The sequence below is a fragment of the Haemorhous mexicanus genome, chromosome 1 (genome assembly GCF_027477595.1).
Source record: "Haemorhous mexicanus isolate bHaeMex1 chromosome 1, bHaeMex1.pri, whole genome shotgun sequence".
Classification (NCBI taxonomy): domain Eukaryota; kingdom Metazoa; phylum Chordata; class Aves; order Passeriformes; family Fringillidae; genus Haemorhous; species Haemorhous mexicanus.
The window spans coordinates 150,019,828-150,043,656 of NC_082341.1; the positions used below are offsets into that span (position 1 = coordinate 150,019,828).

At 43.9% G+C, this 23,829-nt stretch overlaps 1 protein-coding gene across 1 annotated transcript in view; it reads left to right on the forward strand.

The window, feature by feature from the left end:
* The first annotated feature begins 274 nt into the window (after positions 1–274).
* The window catches only part of TG (thyroglobulin), a 146,386-nt gene continuing 122,831 nt past the window's right edge, over positions 275–23,829 (forward strand). Inside the window, exons 1-15 of the mRNA XM_059846627.1 lie at positions 275–338; positions 1,917–2,025; positions 2,913–3,010; positions 3,539–3,742; positions 3,965–4,124; positions 8,533–8,639; positions 9,734–9,877; positions 12,656–12,841; positions 16,421–17,485; positions 19,048–19,635; positions 20,799–21,041; positions 21,380–21,517; positions 22,081–22,158; positions 22,497–22,609; positions 23,609–23,720. Coding sequence (XP_059702610.1) covers positions 275–338; positions 1,917–2,025; positions 2,913–3,010; positions 3,539–3,742; positions 3,965–4,124; positions 8,533–8,639; positions 9,734–9,877; positions 12,656–12,841; positions 16,421–17,485; positions 19,048–19,635; positions 20,799–21,041; positions 21,380–21,517; positions 22,081–22,158; positions 22,497–22,609; positions 23,609–23,720 — 3,409 coding nt within the window. The remainder of the gene's footprint in view (positions 339–1,916; positions 2,026–2,912; positions 3,011–3,538; positions 3,743–3,964; positions 4,125–8,532; positions 8,640–9,733; positions 9,878–12,655; positions 12,842–16,420; positions 17,486–19,047; positions 19,636–20,798; positions 21,042–21,379; positions 21,518–22,080; positions 22,159–22,496; positions 22,610–23,608; positions 23,721–23,829) is intronic.

Here is a 23,829-nt window from a genome sequence, read left to right on the forward strand (position 1 = left end):
CCCCCTGCCACCTGCTGTGCCCCTTGGCTCAGCTGTGCTCCCTGGAGCAGGGATGAGAGCTGCCTGAGGGCAGCCAGGAGGGCAGTTCCAGCTCAAGGGGCCTCTTGAGTTTGCTCAGAAGCCTCGTGTGCGTCACTCACCCAATTCTGTGCCCAGCCAGCAGAACTGAAGTGAACCCATCCCCACAATGGGTGCTATAAAAGGGCAGCAAAGGCTCTGTGGGGTGCACAGAGCTGCCTCAGGACAGAAGGGGATGGGGCTTCCCCATTGCAAGATGGGCTCCATCCCATTTTGCACCCTCTGTTGCTTTATTAGCATAGCAACAGCCAATATATTTGGTAAGTACACTTGTCCTTTTCCTCTGCCTGTGTCCAAGAGTGACTGATCTTTGTGCTGCTGTGTGTGTTGTCCTGATGAAGTATATAATGGTCTTGAACCTTGCACTCTGAAAATTTAGCAGGCTATTGTGTGCTGTGCAAACTAAGGCTGGGCACCTGGTTGAATACTAAACTATCAGGATCTTTAAGTGGTCAGGCTTACCTGAGTTTGTACACCTACATTTTAGGTGGAAAAAGCCAGTTTTCTCAAGGGCTAGAGAAGGAACAGAGGTAAGAAAAGGTGCTGCTGCAGGGTTGTGAAGTTCCTCAATCACATCTTCTACTTGTAGGTGCCATTGTCTAATATAGGCTTGAACCTAAACATATTGGACAGTCTGAGTGCTGCCCCCAGTTCTTTGGCCTGAGTTTGATAGCCCTGCACAACCAGTGATTTGAATCACTGAATTAATTAGTCATTTAATTCAGATGTCTTGGTAGACCCTCTCTATCACTGTACAAAGGGATCTCCACACATCCTAGAGCAGGTGATGTCCGAGGTGAAAAGGGGGAGCTTTGCCTCTGTGACATTGTCTATAGATGAGATCACCTGAAATTTTACATGAAAATTTTCACATGGTCTTAAGGGGACACAGTAAAAACTCAAGAAACAGATGTGATTGAGAAGCATTAGAAGAACAGGAATGGTCTACAGCTGTAGAAGTTCCATGAATTGCAAATTATTTCAGGCTGAAAAGCATTCAGGATACTTATGATGTATTTGCACTACAGTGTATGATCATGCTCAGACCAAATACTGGCTTAAGCAAACATTTGGACTAAATTGCTGTGGATTTGTTTGCTGTATTTTTATAAACTAATCCATGGTATTAAGAGCATGACATTAATCAGATTTTAAAGGATGAGGAAAGTGTCAGATCAACTAATCTGTTCTGTAAAAAAAGAACTTATTGAATTTCATCATTCTACATTCTACATCTAAAACAGCAGCTAGTGCAGCTTTGAATGCATTAAAAATTTGCTAGGTGGCTTCAGCAGTTGATCATTTGCCCCACTGAAAACTGAGAGTGCTCCTAGTATAAATTAGTCTAATGCTAGTGCTAGAAATTGATTATTTTCAAATCTTTTATGAGATTAAGAAGAAATGCCTCTCCTTTTGGGGAAATAGTGAGTGACTTAGCTTCAGTAAAGGATAATTAATCAGAAAATTTAATAGTGGTGTGTGTGGTTATACAAAGGGCTCTTTTGTGGTCATAGGCACAAGTAAGTAAAGAACCCCAAGTACCAGAAAATTATAGCCAGGCCAGTAAAGAACAGAGCTGAGACTAACTAAACACAGGCCTGGCAAAGGGTTTCATGATCATCTCCACCATGTGCTCATCCTGCAGCTGGCAGAGCAGCAGGTTTGTTCAGTACCTCCCTGTGCTGTCCCACATGGAAATGCACACAGGGAGCAATGGGAAAACAGCCAGAGAGGACCCCTGAACCTGTTCCCCTGCAGCACTGGCACTAACAGGGCTCTGGTAAGAATGGGTTTGTGGTGAGACCACCCTTAGGTGTTTATCTCCTTGCTGTTTTCAGAATATCAGACCGAGGTCCAGCCCTTGCGTCCGTGTGAGCTACAGAGAGAAGAGGCTTTTTCAGCAGGAGAAGCCTACGTTCCTCAGTGCTCAGAGGATGGCCAGTTCAGGTAATTCACCCCTGCTATTAATGTGCTGCCATATGATGTGACCTTTTGATGCTATTGGAAGTTTTAGCCTGTCTTGAAGAGCCACTGCATCAGTGGACTGGAGGATAAGGGGTGCAGGAAATTTGAAGGGACTTCACTGAGCCATGTTGCAGATCCAACCTCTCCCAAATAAATTCCCTGTTATGGGAAGTAATCTCAGAGTTAAGAGGTATATGTAAGATTAACAGGCCAATCTTGGCAGCATTATTTGCATGTCAAATAGTTGGTGCAGTTTGCAATGTGGTGCAGTTTGCTGTCATCCTACACGTGCTCATGGGTGAATGCATGTTCCAGCTGGCACAGCTCAGCCAAGTGACTGAGAACTTATCCACCCTGGTCAATGGCACAGTCAGGTTTCCTTCTAAAAGCAGTGAAGGAACTAAAAAGCACACAGGGAGCAGTGATTTAGAGAGCAGCATGTTGCTTGCAGGTGCGAGAAGCCAACAAGTTAAAGCTGAGGCTGAGTACAGATTCTAATTTCTCTGCTATTATCTTTATTTTTGCCTCTGGTGGCAGCTCTGACCATTCTAGATTTGATTTAGAAACTGTCTCAAAGTGTTTGGTGAATCTCAGATAATGAGAATTAGGGTTCTGTCCAATGTGCTTGCTTCCTCAATGACTTCAATTCATATATCTGCAATTCCTGAAGTTTTCAGAGAATTACTAGAATTAAGGGTTCCCACTGATCAGAGTCACCAGAAATGCAGCTCTTGCCAGTTCCATTATTTGTGATTTTGATGTATTTGATGTGGTTTGCTTTGCTTTATGGGTTTTGGGTTTTTTTATGTCTGGTACCGACTGAGGATTCTGCACACACAAAATAAAATGTTACTCGTGATCTTCTTCAGGACAGTCCAGTGCAGTAGGAATGGTCTTTCCTGTTGGTGTGTAGATGAGAATGGTGTTGAGGTTCCTGGCAGCAAACAGAATGGATATCCCATATCTTGTAAGTAAAAAGTTTCTGTTTTTGCTCAGATTGGGTAAAGAACCATTTAATTCTGCAACTGAACTGCTGAAATCAAGAAAAGGCTAGCCACAGACTTGAATGGACTCTAGTTTGTGGTAATTTGCTAGGTCTTTCTATTGGAAGTTTTGGAATTTCTTCAAGGCTTAACATGGAGACCTGATACACTTAGATGTCTGTATTTATGAAGGTCCCAGTAAGACAAATTGTGAATGAAAAATTGATTTAGTGTAATGGCTTTTTGAGTTGGAGAGCTTCAACCCCATCTGTGGTGGGCTTCTCTATACCCATTTTCATAACCTCAAGTCCATCAATGCCCTCATGCCACCTGCCACCTCAATGCCACTCAGAAACCTTCTGAGTTTTCTCAGAATTACAAATTTCTAAGTCTGCCACCCAAATGGCAGACTTAGAAACTTGTAATTCTGAGAAAACTCAGATGTTGCCTCAATAAAGGCCTCAGTGCCCAACAAGAACCTTCCTCTAACGTGCCCCTCTCTGGTACCACAGGCTTGTCCTTTTGCCAGCTGCAAAAGCAGAGGATCTTGGTGAGCCGATACATCAACGGCAGCAGCATGTCCTACATCCCTCAGTGCCTGGATTCAGGGGCTTTCGACCAGGTGCAGTGTGACACAGAGCTGGGGCAGTGCTGGTGTGTAGATCCAGAGGGAATGGAGATTTATGGTACCAGACAAAGAGGAAAGCCAGCACGGTGTAAGTGATATTCAACAAAATGATGGGGTTTGTGGGTTTGAAAGGCTTGGTGTGACTAGGGACTGATAAGATTATTGACTCCAATTCCCTGCTCTTCATAAAAACAAGATGATGCACCTCAGTGTCCCTGCTCAATGTAACCCCCTTTTAAACAACAGGGTGGCCATTCAGCTGTTTGGGGAAAGTTAATAAACAAATCAACATTACCTCTTTTCTCATTAGGTCCAGGGAACTGTGAGATCCGAGACCGTCGCATCCTGCATGGGTTTGGGGAGAAGAGCCCACCACAGTGCTCAGCAGATGGAGAGTTTCTGCCTGTCCAGTGCAAGTTTGTCAACACAACAGACATGAGTGTTTTTGATCTTGTTCATAGTTACAACAGGTAAGAGCTCAGGCTTCTGAATCGAGAATGTAATCCTGCATACCCCTTCAAGGCACCATCTGACTGCTTTTTTGTGATTTGTGCTACACGAAGCCCTAATTCTGTAACTGCACATTATGAGATTTCTGTTAAAGAATGGACCAAGTGAAAAAACCTTTTTCTTCTGAATTAAATCTGCTGATTTATATATATATATATATATATATATATATATATATATATATATTCCACCCCTGAAGTCTAGTTGGTGTGTCCTCACACAGCACTGGATACCACATTGTGATCTGTAGTTGGAAAGGTAGCCAGGGCTACTTTCAAGACAGACAACAGCAAGTGAGATAAATGTAGAAGGAGCAGAGGAATTTGGATATATATATGAGGTAGGAAAGACAATTCCACATGGGAGATGAGAGCAGATGGACAAGTGATAGCATGCAAAGATGAGGTTCCATCTGATGATGAGAACCTCTTACCTGCCTAAATATATTAGGCAGTGCCAGGGCTGCTCACATGGGTGAAACAGTAAATGATGAACAGCTGTGCTGGTGCACAGCTGGCTTCAGGTGGTTGCAGAGGGTTGGGGAATGCTTCAGAATACTGGATCAAATCCTTATCTGTGGGGGCAGGAGGCAGTTGTCCGGTAGAGGAGCTGGGAATTTACACTGTGATGGAGTCACAGGGATGGGCAAGGGGAGCTGATGGGAGAGGAGTTTGTTTTGGTGCAGATGCTCAGACTCTCCAGAGAAACCTTTCAGTGTCTCATGAAGTGCCACTGACTTGGCTCTTCAGTCAGCACCAGTTTCCCTGGTGGAGGGCAGAGCACTAAACATAACACCTCATTGTGACTTGGCTCTGTAACAGCAAAGGTGTTTTAATGTAAATGAGAGTTTTGCTGAGTGGAGGTTTTTTTTTTTTTAAATTTAAGTAAAACTGAAAGACAGGTCTGAATGCACAGTGCAAATTTGTCAGAGCATCAAGAGAGGTTATTTTGGTGAGAGCAAAATAATCTGGATCTTTTGTTTGTTGGTGTTGAAATGCTAAAAAGCAACTACAGTGGAGAAATCAATGCTTTAAATTGACATTTTTTTCCTCCCACTGGGAGATTTGCTTCCAAAGACCTGTGAGATTGGATTTATTTTCTGTCCGTGTAATGTAATTAATCACAGCAGGATCATTTCAGTCCCAGCTGTCTACCTTCTAATTATGACATTGGCTTAACCTATTGACATCATATCTGGGTATTTCAGGTCATTAATATATTTATTTTCACACTACTCCTGCCTGAAATGTCATTATTCCTTCTCCAAACCAGGGAAGAATGTGGAGTTGAAAGGCTGAGTTATACAACAAAGGGCTGTAGCTTAACAGGGGTTTTAACCCATATTTTATGTTCATTAGGAACCAGTGGAGAAACTTTCTTTGGTTTCATAGACTGATTTTTAAAATGTAGACATATCATCCTACCTCTCTTTCCAAACAGTTTCCTTAGACCTTCATAAATATTCCAGAAAAAGCCAGTATGTTAAACCACCTCCCCCAAACAAACAAATGGGGAAACTCAGAAGTTTAGAGCTGAGACTTTTCCCAAACAAAAGACTTCCAAAAAGAAAGGTGAGCCCAAATTTCCTGCCTCACGTGGAGGGCTTGGCTGCTGTTACTTTTTCTGCATGAACTTTGTCCAGGTCCTGCCTGGATAGGCAGCCATACAGAGCACCCTCTAGCAGATTGATGGGAATTACCAAAAAATCAAAAGCCAAGGAAGATTTTTTTTTTTTACTTTCTTGCTATAATCAATAATGAGTTGTCTTTGCTGGAAGCCAATAGCAGAGACTCATATTTTGAAGGCAAACAACTTCACATTTATTTATTTCCCTGTATTTTTGAGTGTGAGCATTATTGTTGAAATACATAGAAGCACTAGAAATTTATCCATAACTTAAATGTAGTCACAGTTGGTTTGGACTGGCTCTGAAAAATGAGGAATTCTGTGTTAATGCTAGCCCTCTTGATGGCTGTGGTTAAAGAGTCTGAGAAAATAATAAATATGGTAAGAATTGGGTTTTCCATATAAGGTGAGAAAAGTTTTGCCCTCTTGTTTGTGTGAGCCTAATTTATATCTGTTTGTAATTTATTTAGCTTTACTCTCAACTTGGAACAAAAATAAACAGAATGACAAGATGTGACTACCCATCTGCCCCATATAGTGTGTGTGATTTTTTAATGTTGAAAATGAAAGAAAGCAGGATGCAAATTTTGCCATTGAATCCTGTGTCACTCAGAGGTTGAGATGCTGAGGTGATGAGCTCCAAGGACATGAGCAGTGCAGAAAAAAGATCATATTCCTGACTGGGCAGTGGACAGTGCATGATAATCCAGGGCAGCTGAAAGGTCTTAAAATACCCCAAGCTGTTTATGCCTGTGTGCACATTGAACACTATAGAAATATACTATTTATATGTTTATACCTTAAATTGTATTGTTTTCATGCTGGCAGAAGTCCCTCTGTGCCCTGAAATGTGACATTTTGATCTCTCTCAGCATGCTAGTGTCAGCAGTGGAGGTTTTGACAATCCAAAGTGGAGGGGGTCAGTGGACTTTTAATTTGAAGATGTGGAAGGGTGCCAGAGCAAAGCAGCACTACACAGGGATGTACAAATTCTGAGACGGGAGCACTGCTGGGTAACACTGGGACAACCCTGAGGTTACAGCCCCTTCCTCTGACAGAGCTGCTCTTGCTTTGGGCATTTCCAAGGCTGGGCTTTGATGTCCTGTGGAAGCAGAAACATGTCCAGCTCTCCTGACAGGAGGTGGTGGAGCCCCCAGGAGTCACCTCTCCTGTAAGACAGGCTGAGGGAGTCCACCCTGGAGAAGAGAAGGCTCTTAAGAGAATTTATAGCACCTTTCAATATCTAAAGGGGGCTACAAGAGAGGGGGAGAAGGACTTTTAACAAATGCAGTAGTGTTAGAACAAAGGGGAATGGCTTTGGACTGAAAGAGGGTAGGTTTAGATTTAGATATTAGAAAGAAATTCTTTCCTGTGAGAGTGCTGAAGCACTGGCACAGGTTACCTACAGAAAATGTGGATACCTCATCCTTAGAAGTGTTGGAGGCCAAGGCTGGATGGGACCCTGACCAACTTGGTCTAGTGGAAGCAGCCCCTGCCCAGGGGGGCTGGAACTAGATAGTCTTCAAGGTTCCTTCCAACCCAGAATATTCTGTGATTCAGGCAAAGTCCTGGAGGTGGCAAAGACCCCTTGCTCTGCAGAGCTGAGCAGCAGCTCTAAGCCAGACAAGCATTTCACTGCTGTTCTCAGGCTACACATTCTAGAGCATTCCTGAGGCTGCTGGAGTGTGGCACTGAATTGAGCCTGGTCACGTTTCAAAGGGAGGCTGTGAACTGCTTTTCCCCAGTTAATTAGTGCCCAATCCACGAATATTCTTATTGCTGAGTGTCTGTCCTTGGTAAAAACGTAATTTGTGTAACTCTCTGGAGGTGTTGAGCAGAAAATCCCACTTCCTTGTGGCTACGTTTTTTCCAAATAAGCCACATGCAGCTGGAACACCACACCTTTATAGTATTTCAGGGTAAGGGGATGTGTCCATAAAATAATATGATTGTTTTAGAACTTGGCACTTTGAAACTAGAACTTGAAACTTATCTTTTGCTTGGAGAAACCCTAGGATGTCTGTCAGTTACGACCACATTTATTATGGTTTTTTCCAACTTGGACTTTATTAAGTTTCTTTCTTAAATAATTGCTTTGCTGGAATCTGGCTGTTGTCACTCCTAGAATATTACACTGGAAACCATCTCCTTGATCTCCAGAAGCCAATGTCTTGTTTCATATTAAAATCCCTTTCTCTTTCTCCTTAATCTGTTGAGCCATGCCTTGAAAATGAAAGATATCAGCAAGGTTTTTATTAGCTCTTGTACTTAATTCAGTGCAGAAATTGTATGTGGCAAGTAAGGAAGGGGAAGCAACCTGTTTTTTTAGGCATTCTGCCATCTCATGCAGATTTGTGGAAGGAGCTAATGAATGAGTGTTGTAGTAACATTAAGCCAACGCCCGTCTATTTTACACTCTTTGACAGGCTTCCGAAGATGAGAATAGAATTGAAAGTGAGTTAGTTGCTGGGTACATGCTTAAGAGGGCTCAGAAATCTGTTTGAAGGGAGATTATCCACTGTTTGTTTAGAAAAATGACATTTAGGAGAGTTGCCATCCTGCTGAAACAGCACTCTGGATCATGTCAGAGCCTGGCTGCCAAAAGGAGACCACAGCTTTTTGTACTGGCCTTGTGCTCTGCAGACATCCTTCTCCTACAAAATCAGGAAGGAAACAGCTGATTCTTTGTTGTGGTTGATGGGCCTCCCTGGGCTCTTCACAGCAGGCTGCTTTTTATTCCAGGCTCCCAAGGGCTTTCCAAAAATTCAGCTCGGTGAGGGAAGCGTTCCCGGAGATCTCTGGGTACTGTTACTGTGTGGACAGCCTGGGGAGGGAGTTAGCAGACACAGGTGAGTGCCTTCCAGCATCTCATCCTCTGATCTGGGGGGTGCTGAATTCCCAAGGGAAAGGACAAATAACAACTGTCAGTCTTCAGATTCATCTGGAAGTTCAATTTCACTCTTACAAGGGGTAAGACCAATGTGACCAGTGTAATGCCCAGGGGAAGGGCTGGAGCTCACTAATGAAATCCCACCCTTTTGAGCAGAGCTTCAGTCAGCGATGAGTGAAGTTGGTGCCTGGGAGCTAATCCTGTCCTCTTTGGGATGTGGAATGGGATTTCTGAATGTCCACTTTCTGCCCACACTAGAAAGCCGTGTCCTATTTGATATGTCCTATTAGCAAATCCAGGGGAATATAAAAGGCCTGAAGAATGAATTCTTTTCTTCTTGCTTAGGTAGAATCTAGAATTGTTTGGGTTGGAAAAGACCTTTAAAGACCATCTAGTCCAACCTGTCTACAACGGGCAGGGACATCCTCTTCTCTCATAACCTCAGGATTTAGGCATGGTAATAGTTGATGGGATGCTTTAGAAGAAAGAATGTTCCTTTTTCAGCAAGAAGGAATGAGGAGGTTGAGAATTTCCAGACCTTCCTTAGATACTGTGGTTTTAATTTTCAATTTTTTTTTAAGGGGCAAAAAATACAAAGCACAATAGCTGGAAATTTAGATGATAGACAAGAACTTCAACATTTAATTCCCAGAAAAGAAAGAAGTTCTCAAAAAATCTGTGCACTCAAAGAAACTACTGAATGTCTTGGTCTTTTGCATGCAACCAAAATGACTGGTAGTTGGTTTTGGTAACATCTGTTTCCAAAATTCCATCAATTTCTGTATTGCAGGCTGAACCTAACAAAACCACAGCCTATAGCGAGGTATGGGATGTTTCTCCTGCTTGTTTTGGTAGAGGTCAAGGCACAAAGGTGGTGCCTGGGCACCCAGCACTCAGTGCAGGATGTGGTGCCTGAGGGTTATGCAGTATAACTTTACATTTGACTTGTTGAGGGAAGTGGATTTATTTTTCCTGAGAATCTCCCAGCTTTGTTCTTCTGGGGTAAGGGTGACTTCTTAAAAGCAGGCCCTGTGCTAAAAGTCTCTTTCCCAGGCCTGGAGCTGCTGCTGGATGAGGTTTACGACACGGTTTTCTCGGGGCCGGAGCCTGCCCGCACGTTCACGGAGAGCAGCATCCATCGGATCCTGCAGAGGCGATTCCTGGCGGTCCAGCTGGCCACCTCTGGCAAGTTCAGGTGTAAGTAGCACCCAGGAGATGCCCTGCAAATCAGGTGGCAGTTCTGGAGCTTTTATGTGACAGCTGCTGTTGGGGAGAGTTGTTCTAGGAGTTTTCTGCTCTAAAAACGTTTAATATCACAGTTCCAATGCAAGAATCAAGGTCCCTGAATTGCAGATGGCTTTTATCCTCTGCACTGTACATTCTTTACCAGCAGATTGTCCCTGTCCTCTGATCAATGCTTTCCCACATGCCTGCAGGTCACATTGTTTGAAATCCCATGAACTCTCTGTATCTCTTGCCCTGAGACTATAGAGATGGATTTGTTGATTTATTAAATTAAAAGCCTGAGAAAATGCTCCCTAATTTATGTAGGTACACTCAGAAACAGGAAGGATTTTACACTGACTACAACACACTCCATTCCCAGGAGGCCACACAAAAGTTTGTAGAGCCTTGGCCAGCAAGGCTGAACTTTTGGATCTGCCCTTGGGCCCATTCCTTCCCTGGTCAGGGCAGGCATGGGGAGAGAGTTTCTCCACCTACAGGCAATGAACTCTGCAGGACATTAGGGCAGCTACCTCCTCCCTCCTATTCCAGAGCCCAAACAATCTGCCTTGGCTGGGGAGAGTTTGAATCTCCCGTGATACTTCATCCTCCCATCCACAGTCCCAAACTCCTCTGACATTGCTTTCTGACTCTTGCTAAGGAGTTGCAGCACCAGAAATATGAAGCAGATACTGATGTCATTTTTTTGGCCGTATAGTCACACAGTTTTCCTGGCTTTGGGACAAGCTGATCCTTCTGGGAAATCTTGAAGGCACCTTCCCTCTGCACTGCACAGTGGTTCTGGCTTAGTTCTGGCTGTGGCTGGGGCTGCAGCAGCTGTCAGCACAGATGAAGCTGTACCAGCCACAAGATGGAGACGTGACCTTGTTCATCAGCCACCGAGGGGGATGCTCTGCTGACTTAGGAAGCTCTCACACTGTCACCTGAATCCACTCAAACTGGGGAAGTTGCCAGAGTCCCCTGGATGAACAGGTTGCTCTGACATGGTGCTCTCGCTGCCTCACTCAGGTAGCTGGGTGTAGCTGGAAACTTCTTGAAGGTGAAAAGTGTTTAGGCTGTAGGATTGCAGGTTAATATAAACAAGCAAAATTTCTGTTCAGATGGTGAAGTCTTGTATTAGAGAGATCATATCCCAGAAAAATTACTTGCTGAATTTTTTCCCAGGTCGTTGCAGAGGGAAATGGAAAACTGGGGAGAAATGGAGAAATTCTCAGCCCAAATTTCCACAGTCAGGTGCAGATCTGTTTGCAAGAGCAATGCCTCATTCTCTTCAGGAACATTGATGTTTGCCTTCAAATCAGTCCCCCAGGCTGTACATCTGTCTGTTGACCAACTTTGCTTTTTCACTAAGGTCTAGAGCTCCCCCAGCCTCCAGCACGGTTCCCTGGGAGAAATGTTCCTTCTCTGCCTACTTGCAGCCGTGGCTGAAAAATGTGTTGAGATTTTATCTTCTGTTAGTTTTCAGAAACTGTCACCATTAGATTAGACATGACATACACACGTGATCAGGGTCTAAGAAGATAAAATTTTTTTACTCTGCGTGTTCTCCAGCTTATACTTTTAACAAAGTGTGATCTTAAGTCACTAACTACATCACAATAACTTATTATATTCATTGGGGCAAAGCAATTACAGTCAGTATAACTGGCAAAAGTTTTACTGAAATTTAATAAGGCACGTATACACATCTACTTATGCACGTAGTCTAGCTTACAAAAATTTTCATGTATCTTTTCTAATCTAAAATTTTCATGTATCTTTTCCATGCTGACAGCCTTGTCTTCTTCCTTGCTATGGATGCATTCAAAAATCATCAATTGTTATTTCTTTTATTAACTCAGCTTGGCTTGCAAGCCAGCTGTCAAGCCCCTCCATAGAAATTAATACCTACAGTAGAAAACCGTGGGGCAAATTCTTCATGGGAAAAGAGGATGGAGAATTCTCATTTTGAGCTAGTACTTGATGCATCACTGGAAGCAATCAGGAAGCTAAATTCTTTTTCCTCATTTTTTTTTCTCCCAAATCTTGGAATTATTCTGGTCAGAGTGACCCCAAGATATATTAGAAAGTCTCTTTTCCCAGCCCAGCAGTCAAATGAGTCAGAGCTCTTCAGTTCTTGGTCTCAAGGTTGTTTATTGTTTCTTATCTATGGAATTCTTTCTCCTGGCCTGCCAAGGTCCGTTCAGCAGGTCAGAGAGAGGCGCTCTGACGGCCTCGGAGGCAGTGTTATCTTTTATACTAAAAACTACATGTACATTATTTACCATAACTTCCCAATACCTATCATCTATGTTAGACAGTGAGTTTCTACTCTCTACCAATCTAAAAATGCCAACATCACCCAGAAGATGGAGGCTGGGAAGAAGAAGGAAAAAGGACAAGGCACACCCTAATTTCTCCATCTTGGGACCCCGAGCCCCCATTCTAAAAACCCCAAAAATCTATTTTGTACCCCATCACAAACTAACTATTATTCTGCTTAAACTTTCTTGACTTGTAATTCTTCATAAAAAGGTTGGAAATTATTTTTCCATGGGTCAAAATCAAAGGCACAGGGGTCTTGGGCTTTGTGCCAAGGTGTCTGAGCCCCCTGTCAGGGTCTCGAGTCCTCCAGGGCAGCCAGAGGAATTTCCTGGGTTCCAACACCCAAACAGGCAAACAACGGGATCAAAGAGAGGTGGCTCTGAAACCCTGAGCTTTCCGTGTTTAACGCTTGCTGTTTCCCCCCAGGCCCCTCGCGGTGCGAGGCGGAGCGCTCGGCCGCGCTGCGTTTCCAGGAGCCCCTGGTGCCGTCGTGCGCGGCCGGCGGGGCCTACGCGGCCCGGCAGTGCCACCCGCAGGGCCCGTGCTGGTGCGCCGACAGCCGCGGCCGGGAGCTGCCGGGCACACGGAGGCGAGGCCAGCCCCCGGCCTGTGGTACGTATGAGACTGGCCAAGGGAAAATCCATCAGTGTCCTTAGACGGGAACAGAGCAGACCAGCTCCTTTCTCGGCTCTGACATACTCTGGTGGTCAAAGGTCCTGAAACCTCCCCAGGGTTAAGAGTCGCATTCTAAGAAATTATTAAATATCCTACTGCTTTTATTTTCTGTTGTGATCCTTTAGTTTTGCATGCAGCAAGGCTTTTATTTGCAGCTCTGATATTTGGATATCATCCCCACTTGCACAAAGCCCCTTTGCCAGCCAGACTCGTGATCTAGAATCCACCCTTAGTGAAGCCATCCCAGGGATGTTCCCGTCCAGGGAACTGGCTCGAGTGGCACTGCAATTTACTGCCAACCCAAAGCGTTTCCAAGAAAACCTCTTTGGAGGAAGGTTCTTGAAGAACTTGATCCAGTTTAACTTCACAGGGGTCCTTGGCACTAGTGGGAAGTACAGCATTGGCCAGTTTTTCCCATAGGAGGATCTGTCAGAGATGGGTAATGGCCAAGGCCCTCTGGAGTCAGCTGAGGCATTTTCACTGAAGGTATCAGAGAGGAACTGAGGTGTTAAGTGAGAATAACTAGGGTAATACAAGGAAGCAAGTGATGATGATTTTGTGTTTTACCTCCTTCCTTTGGTGAAATGCTGTGGAATTTCATCTCCCATTCTGACTGTTTTTTTTTTTCCAACTCTGTCACTGTATGTTTTGCCATGAAAACTGCCAAGTCCTGTAAAAAACCACCCAACAAACAGTTCAGGAAAGGTGTATAGGTTAGGGCTTTGAGAGGTTCCACAGAGAACACACCATCAAATCAGTGCCCCAAATGGAAATGACAGCAGAAATGTCCAGGGACTGGAGGGGAGGAGGAAAGTTAAAAACCTTTGCTCTGAAGTGCATTACCTAAATATTCAGGATTGTGCTGGAGGGCTGGGATGCAGGGTCTTAATGTGGGGGCTGCCTTAGGGGAAGGCAGTTGCTGTGTCTGTGAGACACACACAGCTTCCCATGCAGCTGAAAAAGGAGGAATCTGCCCTAGGTGTCACAGCTCAGAGTGCTCAGAGTGCTCTGGGCACACACAGGCTTGCTGTGAAATGAAAACTTCAGCGTGCCTTCAAGGCTGATCATCAAGGATATTACAAGGGAACCTCTGAGAGGCCTTGTCATATGTTGGAGCTGGTTGTTTTCTCTTTGAGTATGCTTTGTTGAGCCCTCCTGATAATTTTTTTGGGGGTGGGGTGAAGAAAGGGGGCAATGACTTCAGGCTGCTTACAGCTTTTTTTGGCAGACTCAGGAAATTTAAGCAGGGAAAAATTTCTGCAGAGGTTTCACAGATTAACTCCTGAGAAAGTATTTAATGAAGTTATGGCTGGAGTCCTCAGACAGCTACGTGCCATGTGTGTGTCTCCAGTTCTCCTCTGTTTTATTTAGTGTTCAAAACCCATGTAGATGTGGTACTTGGGGACACAGTTTAGTGGCAGGCCTGGCAGTGCTGGGTTAGTGATTGGGCTCAATAACCTTACAGGTCTCTTCCAAACTTAATGATTCTGTGATTGTTTAATGTCTTTGGCTCTCACGCTCAGCAGTGTTAACACTGGAGGAGTCAGAGAACCAGGCAGTCCTGATGGGGACGTGCTTCTTTTCAGACCTTCTGCAGTGGATTCAATCCAGCAGTGCCTTTGGTGTTTATTCTTTCTTCCTCTGTTTTGATTTGATTCAACAGTGGGTAGGAGGGGAGAGTGTTTATGACCCGTGATCCTACATTTGTTTCATATTACTGTTCTTGTGGAATTGTGGCTTACACTAACTTATTGGCCCTCTGAGGAATGTTCTTCATCCCTCCAGCCATCAAGAGCCAGCACTGAAAACAGAAGGGGCCCATCCTACAGAAAGTTCTTTTACAAAGGAACTTCTGGGAAGGGGCCCTGAGCTCCTGTCAGGAACTGCAGAGCGTGACAAGGGTGCAAAAGCAGGACTGAGAAAGACATCAATCACAGAACATCAGATTACTTGCTTAGCTTTTTAGCAGCTTCCTAGGTTTCCAGCTTTTATCTTTATTGTTAACAGGATTTGTGACTGCTTTATCATATTGCTTGGTTGTGGAATAAATGGAGATGGAGTGGGGAGCCCCGGGGAGCTGGCGCTGGAGCAGACTAAAGTTGCTTATCCATCTTGTCCCCTACAGGGACAGCAGTGGTACTGAGTAAGAAAGGCTGAGAAACATAGAAAATGCACATAACTTCCACATATCCTCCTGCAGGTGGGAGACGCCCCAAATTGGAGGCTGAGTCCAGATCATTGTGTTCAGCCCTCCCCTATGGAGTTATCTTCCAGGGATTTGCCTATTTGCCCTCTAACCTTTTATCCTTCCTAGCACTCTCTGGCAATAAATTTCATGATCATAATTATGTGCTCTACATCTGGACTTCTCTGTACTGTGAGAAATACTGAATAATAATTGTCTATTGTGAATTGATGTGGTGAATCCTGTTTTCTAAGACCTTTTTCATATTTTTTTTTGTCCAGGCTGAATGTTCTCTCCTCATACTGGAAAAGCTGTTCTGTCCTCAAAATATTTTTGTCTCCCCTTCTCTACAGTTCTGCTACTTTTGCCTCCCTTCTCTATAATTTTGCTTTCCAAGGGCAGGTAACTGAGTTAAGCTGCTGTGTGTGTTCCAGAGATGCAGTCAGTGCCATAACCATGCTGTCTGTCTGATTCTTGGTGTCTTTATATTTACCAAGTCTTTCCTTATTTGCTGTCTTTCGAGGCCTAAGCTTTGTCCTTTTTCACTGATGTGTTGCATCCTAACTTGTAGCTGTTGCTTCCTGTGTATCAGTGCACAGATGGGCTGGGTGCAGCTACACCTGTGACACAGCTTAGCCCAGGATATGGGTGCCCAGGGCCACTGTTGGTACCCTTGGTATGCTGACATTTGATTATTATTTTTTTAAATTCTGTCATTTTTTCCCTTAGAGCTCATTCATTAATGCCATCTGGTCCTTACCACTTTATTACTGCTAATTTTAAAAATTCATTTTCAAACCTCTTGCAATAAACACTTCACTATGAAACTGAAGATCTAGTAAGGAAACTTCCATAAATTCCTAATTGGTGTATATTGCTTAAAATAACTTTGTGTTCTTCCACAATCTATTTCTCCTTTTTAGGTTCCCACATTTCACCTGGATCATTGGAGGTTTTTATTAGCAGCAGGGATCCTACTAGAGAGATAAAATATTTGGAAAAGACATTTTTCATTCTTTCAGCCATGGGAACAGGGATGAGAATTTCCATTGGGAAGCAACAAAACCAGTAAAAGAGCACTAAGCACAGAACTCAGCAGTGGGGAAGGAATGCTTCCTTTCATTTTGGGTCTTGACTGGAGAATTTTATTTGTAGGCCATAGGCACTGACATTTCAAATTCCTTAACAATGTGCATGATGTGTAGTTGAGAAGCAGGATAATCTATACTTTAATGTTGTTTTTGCCTTAGCTGCTTGAAAGTGAGCGATAGAATTACAGGTTCTGGAGGTGCCAAAATGTACTTTTTTTTCTTTTTTAAAACTCTCTCTAGGTGAGGAGCAATCGTGCATCTCCAAGCGGCGACGGGCCTTGTCGAGGCTCCTCTATGGCCCTGCTGGCTACTTCAGTCAGTCCAGTTTGTTTTCCACACCAGATAAGCAGTCAGGCAAAACTGATGGCTTTTCAAGGCCCTGCCCTCCCTCTTTCAAGGAGCTGTTTCTGGACTCTGGATTGTCATCTCCACTTGCACAAAGCCCCTTTGCCAGCCAGACTCCTGATCTAGAATCCACCCTTAGTGAAGCCATCCCAGGGATGTTCCCGTCCAGGGAACTGGCTCGAGTGGCACTGCAATTTACTGCCAACCCAAAGCGTTTCCAAGAAAACCTCTTTGGAGGAAGGTTCTTGAAGAACTTGATCCAGTTTAACTTCACAGGGGTCCTTGGCACTAGTGGGAAGTACAGCATTGGCCAGTTTTTCCCACAGGAGGATCTGTCAGAGATGGGTAATGGCCAAGGCCCTCTGGAGTCAGCTGAGGCATTTTCACTGAACATATCAGAGGGGAGCTCCATTTTGAGTAAACCTCTTGTGAGCAGCTTTGGCCTCACAGTAATTCTGCAGGACAATCAGAATCGGATGAAATTCCTTTCTTCTATCCTGGAACTACCAGAGTTCTTTACTTTTCTTCAGCAAGTGATTTCTGTCCCTGAAAGTGTTGCTGAAGATTTAGGTGAAGTAGTGAAACTGGCACTGGGATCTAGAGACTGTGGTGAGGAGCCAAAGGACCTGTTTGTTCCAACGTGCACCAAGGAGGGGAGGTATGAGGAGGTTCAGTGCTATGCAGGAGAGTGCTGGTGTTTGGACACTTTGGGTAAGGAGATTCCAGGCTCAAGACGTCGAGGCAGACGCCCAAGGTGCCCCACTGAGTGTGAGAAGCAAAGGAGAAACCTGAAAAACCTGAAGCAAAGCCTGCCTGCAGGATCAGATCTCTTTATTCCCTCTTGTACTGAGGATGGAGACTTTCTGCCACTCCAGTGTTATGGAACAAATTGCTTCTGTGTTGATTTGAATGGCAAGACTATTCCAGGAATCAGGGGGAAGGCTGGAAATCCAATGCAATGTAAGTCTTAGGGACTGGGAATTTAAAGATGCTTTCTTTTTTATTGGAATACTATGGTTCTTTCTTTGTATCTGATTACATCTGGAAATAAATGGATGATATATGCAAATGTCTCCTAAGAGGAAAGCAAGCCAGCTTTACAGTATGTGTCAGCCTTTATATCCCAAGTTCTAAAGGTGGTCAGGGTGTAGGATGAGCACACTCAAAGCAGAGGAACCTGAGGTCTTGCCTGGTTACTGAACGTGTCATTGGCATGTCTCTTCCTCTGTGTGCAGCTGGGATGTGTAACATCCATGATGCCCAGTAGACCTGGAGATCTGTGGAACTGAATGTGACCCTGCCTAGTGAAAAAGTCCTTTTACTTCCAGACTAAGGCACCTGGGCATGGTCACTGGGTCATCTTTTTATAAGAATTAAAAATTTTCAGTGCATTGAACTATGAACTTGATGTAGTCTTTTTAGTTCAAGAATATATCCTCAAATTGATAAGATATCACAGGACTCCAGACATAGGAGGGGGATTTAATGGCTGGTAGGTTTTTCATAAGTCACAAAGTCAGGCCAAAAAGGTGAGCTGCAAATGACTTCTGACATCAGGTTGATAGACTATGAACTGCCTCTACTTGCCCTTTTTTAAAATGGAATATGAAGAAAGAAGGTAGCACAAAGGCAGTGAATATTTGTCTTTCAAGTTTCTGTGGACTGACAACAGCACATCATCGGGGAGAATAGACCAAGAGGAGAGCCTGCTTCTCATTTTATGAGAAATAGCAGTGTCCTGCAGTTGAGAGTGGTGCATAGTGGGGGAGGTCCTTTGAATAGCAGTTTGCAGAAGTAGTGGGGAGTTAGTTGTAATGATCTGAATTGAGAAGGGATTTATGTCTAACAACCCATCTGTAGTGCAATTCTGAACCTGAAAAAGGTTCAGAATTCTCTAGTGTTCAAAAGAAGATGAGCTCCCATGGTTTTCTGGGTTTGCTGAGCTGCTTGGTGGCAAAGTGAAATTTGGCTCTGGAGATGGCAGAAAAGGCTTCCAAGCCAAACTCACTCCAGTATTTTGAGGGATGTTATTTTTATATTCAGCAGCAATGTTCAGTAAAGTATGGGAAGAGAGGACACACAGTGTTAAGATTCGGGTTCAGTCCAAGGGGAAATAAAATTATTCCACTATTCATATGGTTGCTTTTGCAGTGATTGGCTGAATAACAAGTAACAACCTGATTACCAAGTATATCTGAAAATACCTGATCTATGTAAACAGATTCAGGAAGGCATTTCGTGACACCTTGCCCCCCAGTAAGAACTACGGGTACCTAATGTACTCACAAATTTAAAAAAAACCCATATCTTTATTCATCTTGGAGGGCTCACATCCCTTTGGAAATCTTACCCTGGTTCAGCATGGGACCTTAATAATGCTGAGCCCTGTTAGTAACAGGAATGTTGTTGTTATTATTGGGCTGAGGGACCAATTTTTAGTAGTGGTGTTTATTGTACTAGAGGATAGGGGTATTGTATATCTTCAGTGCATTCAGAAGATGTGCATGTTTTTCTTTTCCCAGGCCCAAGTGCTTGCCAAGTCACAGCTGGTCAGGAGTTTCTCAGGGCTGTGAAGCTGCTGTTGTCAGATCCAAGAGCTGTGCCCCAGCTGTCCAGCCTTCACCTCCCTCAGTGTGATGCTGAGGGTGGCTGGAGGCAGGTGCAGTGCAGTGGCCCCCCTGAGCAAGCCTTCGAGTGGTACCAAAGGTGGATTGCAGAGAACAACGAGGGCAAGCCCCTGCCTGTTCCTGACCTATTGGACATAGTAGCTGGGTATAAAGAGGCATCCTCTGGAGACTTTTCAGCTTTTGTTAAAGCTTTGTATGAGGCCGGGCACCAGAATGTCTTCCCTGCATTCTCCATGTATTCCTCCTTCATGGATCTCCCACCTCAAGTGCTGAAAGGAAACATGACCAGTGCAACTGAGAACATTTTGCTGGATCCATATATATTCTGGCAGCTTCTGACTGACCAGCTCAGCTACTACCCAGGACCCTACACTGACTTCAGTGCTCCCTTAGGGCACTTTGAACTTCGTGATTGTTGGTGTGTTGACAGCAAAGGAGGAGAGCTGGAAGGAACAAAGGCAGGAGTGAATCAGGTTCCAGCATGTAAGTAACAATTTCTGGCATGTAAGTAGGAGTGTTTTCTGGTCTTTTATGTTATGCCACAAGAGAGAGAAGTCCTTTCAATTGCTGTAAAGTAGCCAACAATAACTTTTCAGGAAAATCATCAGCACTGCCATTATCGTTGGATGTCAGAAGTAGGGTGACTCTTTTCCAGTAAATAAGTGATGGCTGAGTTTTGGGAATAAGGAAAAATAAAGTTCCTTATCAAGTTTGAGTAGATTTTACAATTTGGAGCTTAGACATACAATGCTTTTGTAGAAGATACTTATTCAGGTGGAAAAGGATATTAGAATGTGTTGTATGGAAAAATCAGGATTCCACTGTAATGTAAATGACTTTCAAGAATGCCTTAAAATGAAGCAAGAGGGATTTTCTTTACTCTTTGTTATTATGTGGTCAAGAGTAACAGATACCCTCTAGAAGTCACTGGGAGGAGAGTGAGGCCAGCACTGAAATTCAGTAAGCTCTCTGTCTAGACACCTCCTCCAAAGGTGCTGTCCCACTCTGAGGTTACTCCAGCAGGTGACCTGTATTACAAATTCCATCACTGAAATTTTCTCATCACACAGTTTTTTTTCCAGCTGTGAAGAAGAGACAGGACAATGAACTGGTGGAGATTCCAGTTCTATGGGCAAGTGGGAATGAAGGGATGAAGAAGATTGAGAGAGTTATTTTGGAGGAGCAGCTTTCATGGAGCTGGTTCGGTGCATTGAAGTGCCCTTTCTGGGTCAGTAGATGTGAGGAGAGGACAGTCCAAGTGCCACCTGCCACTCCAGACCCAAAGGATGGACCTTCATTTTCTTTTCTAACTCTCACTTCTGATTATCCACATTTTTAATGGCAGCAACTGAGGGCATGTTCTGTAGAGACATATTAACTCAGTTTGTAACTGATAAGGACTTAAAAACATCAGGCCTTTGGCTCAGGACATGGAGAATGTTTGTGTGACTTATGGCACTCTAAGACTTTCGCTGTTAAATAGCTGAGCACAGACAAGACTCCTTTGCTTGCTTCATTATGCAATTCAGATTTCAGAGGGGAACAGGCAATGCTAATTAAAGACCAGTTAGTTTTCACATGCAAATATTTACTGGATTTAGATGAAAGTCATTAATATTCTCTTCATGTATACATTTTTAATACAGGCCCTGGTATATGTGAAGGTGTGAAGCAGGAAGCCATGAAATTTATGGAGGAGGCAGAGCAGCTCATCCTGGCCTCAAATGGGTCCCATTTTGCCTTTGGAGAGAGTTTCCTGCTGGCAAAGGGGATCCAGCTCACGGACAGGGACCTCCTGCGCTCCGCTGGGCCCTACGGGCCGGGGGCAGCGATCTCCAAAAAGCTGCTGTCAGGCAGTGACTCTGCTCTCCAGCTGGCTGCATGGTCAGGTGGGTGGGAGGGAGAGGAGGGCTGAACTGAATGGAGTCACTCCCAGAATCTGTGCAAGAGCACTTGATGTCAAATGCATCTTTTCTGAAAAGCAGGTGGGACTCAGCAGGTGTAATTAATCAGGGTCATTAAGCTGCCACGCCAAGAACTGATTTCAGTTGTCTCGTATGCATGACACAATGCAAATATTAAATCTGGGCACTTACTGGCCTTTATGTACTTTAAAAATTTATTAATTTGTCATCTGAAGTACAGGGAACATTCAGATTTTTGCAAATGTGTGCTTTTTATATATCCTTTATGGGCACTAGAGCTTTCTTTTACTTCTCTTTTATAGTCCTGCACTTCTACTGGCAGAGCCACTTTACTTCAAAGAGTTCTGCTGGGGAAGCAGCACAGCTGGGATTTTTCCCTTACATCCCTCAGTGTGATGGCCTGGGAAACTGGGAGCCAACTCAGTGCTATGAGAGCACAGGTGAGCAATTCCTAACAAGACACTCTGGGCTGTCTAAACAAAAACAAACTCAAAACAGCCCAAACAAAACAAAAACCTAAGAATTCTAATTAAAAGATAGAAAACCAGTAGTAGTCAGAGTGGAGGAAGGTGATGTGGTCTGCAAGATGTGTGTAAATTGGCAGGACTCAAGTGGTCACTGGCTGGGGCTCAAAAATCAGTAGATATTCAGTAGATATTGCTGCTACTTGTGTTCCTTGGGGGTTGGTCCAGGGGCTGGTATTGCTTAATGCCTTCTCTCATGACCCAGATGATGAGATGGAGCACACCCTCAGCAAGTTTGTGGATGATGCCAAATTTCTGGGAGGAGGTGATAGGGCTGCAGTGGGGGAGTGTCACCAGAGCTGCTACATTTCCATTTGTACCACTGCTCTCAGGTGTGGTTTACTTACCCCTGAATAGCTGTGACTCAGATTTACTGGTCCCTTTCTGTAGAGCTGCTGAGGGTGAAAATCTTCCTAGTATGCACCAAAGCACACAGCAGTACCACGTCTAAAATAAAGCTGCTTTTCTTCCCTGGCCAGGTCATTGCTGGTGTGTGGACGAGAGAGGTCATTATGTCATGGATTCCTTGGTCTCACGCTCAGCAGAACTTCCCAAATGTCAGTTGGGTTTTCTTCCTAAATCTTTGTCTTTACCTGTTCTTGCAAATTTTAATATTTATTGGAAATTTTAATATGATATGCATAAAGTAAAGCTTGCTTCTAACCATTCCAAGAAAAGTAAAAAGAATTCTATTTTTATTTTACTAATTCATTTAATTTCATAGTGTGTGATTTTGGTTTGCATAATTTGAGAGTGGACCCTCTACTGTTGGTGGCCCTGCCTGAGACTGCAGCAGTGCCTAATGCAGATGTGTGAGGGAGCTTGTGATGTAACTCTTTCTCTTGCTTGGGCCTGAAACTTGATTTTATTTTAAAAATGTTTTTTTCTCCGACAGGCCAGACTTCATGTCAGCGATCTCGAGCCAGTGCCCTCATTTCCAGCTGGAGACAGAGCAGTGCAAAGCTGGACACCACTACAGCTGATCTGTTCATCCCCAGCTGCCTTGAGGTGATTTGACATGACTGAGGGAGGAAGCAGTTTTGCTTACACCATGCACGCACACTTTCTGTCCATGCTCCTTAAGCAACCCTTTTGCATTTCCATTAACCTGAAAGAAAAGACAAAACTAAAAGCTGGCATTGCCCTGCAGAAGGCAGAATTTAAATAGCTTTGAGATGGAGACTGGGGATTGGAAGCTCTGTGCCTGCCCACGCTTCCCTCCCACAGGCTGGCTCTGCCTGGTGCTCTTGTAGAGCTGTGCTTTAAAGACACATCTTAATTGACTAACATTTGGGGGCTCTTTCTTCCTGAGCTGTGAGAGAATGACAATGTGAGGGGGAGCTGAGTGCAGATGTCCCAAAAAAACAGGGTCTGTGATGCTCTCAAAATATGGCAGTGAGCAAGGGAGAGACAGGCAAGGAATAGACATGTCATGTAATAGTCATTATCATATAGAATCAGGTAATCATTTAGGTTGGAAAAGACTGCAAAGATCAAGTCCAACTGCTACCCCAGTATTGCTGAGTCCATCACTGAATCATATCTTGAAGCAAGGAATAGACATGTCATGTAATAGTCATTATCATATAGAATCAGGTAATCATTTAGGTTGGAAAAGACTGCAAAGATCAAGTCCAACTGCTACCCCAGTATTGCTGAGTCCATCACTGAATCATATCTTGAAGCACCACATCTACACATCTTTTGAAAACATTTCAAGCTAGGATTTTATCAGAACTTTATCTCAATGGACTTCTAGTCTACACCCTGCTTAATGGTTGGACTTAGTGATCTTAGAGGTCTTTTCCAACCTAAATGATTCTTGATTCTCTCAGGGACTATCTATTAAATTAGTTAGACTGTATTTTGTGTTTCTTTTCAAAATGTTTTAAAAATGGACAAGTGTAAACATAATAAAGCATTTTAACCAATCTTTGGGGTATGGATTTCAGTGTGTCTGTATTAAAACACATTGCTCTGCAATGACAGCTCCTTGATTCTTTGTAGACAGGAGAATACACTGTGCTGCAGAGATCAGACACAGATATTTGGTGTGTGGATCCTGTGTCAGGAGAAATACTCCAGAGTGGCAGCAAAGACTTGGATGGCAATCCTGAGTGTGAGTAATGCCTTGCCCCCTGCCTGTGATCCCTCATGCTTTGCAGCATATGCACTTTCCTTTTCAGAATGCTGCCTGTGAAACATGGGAGGCTCATAGTTTAATTCCT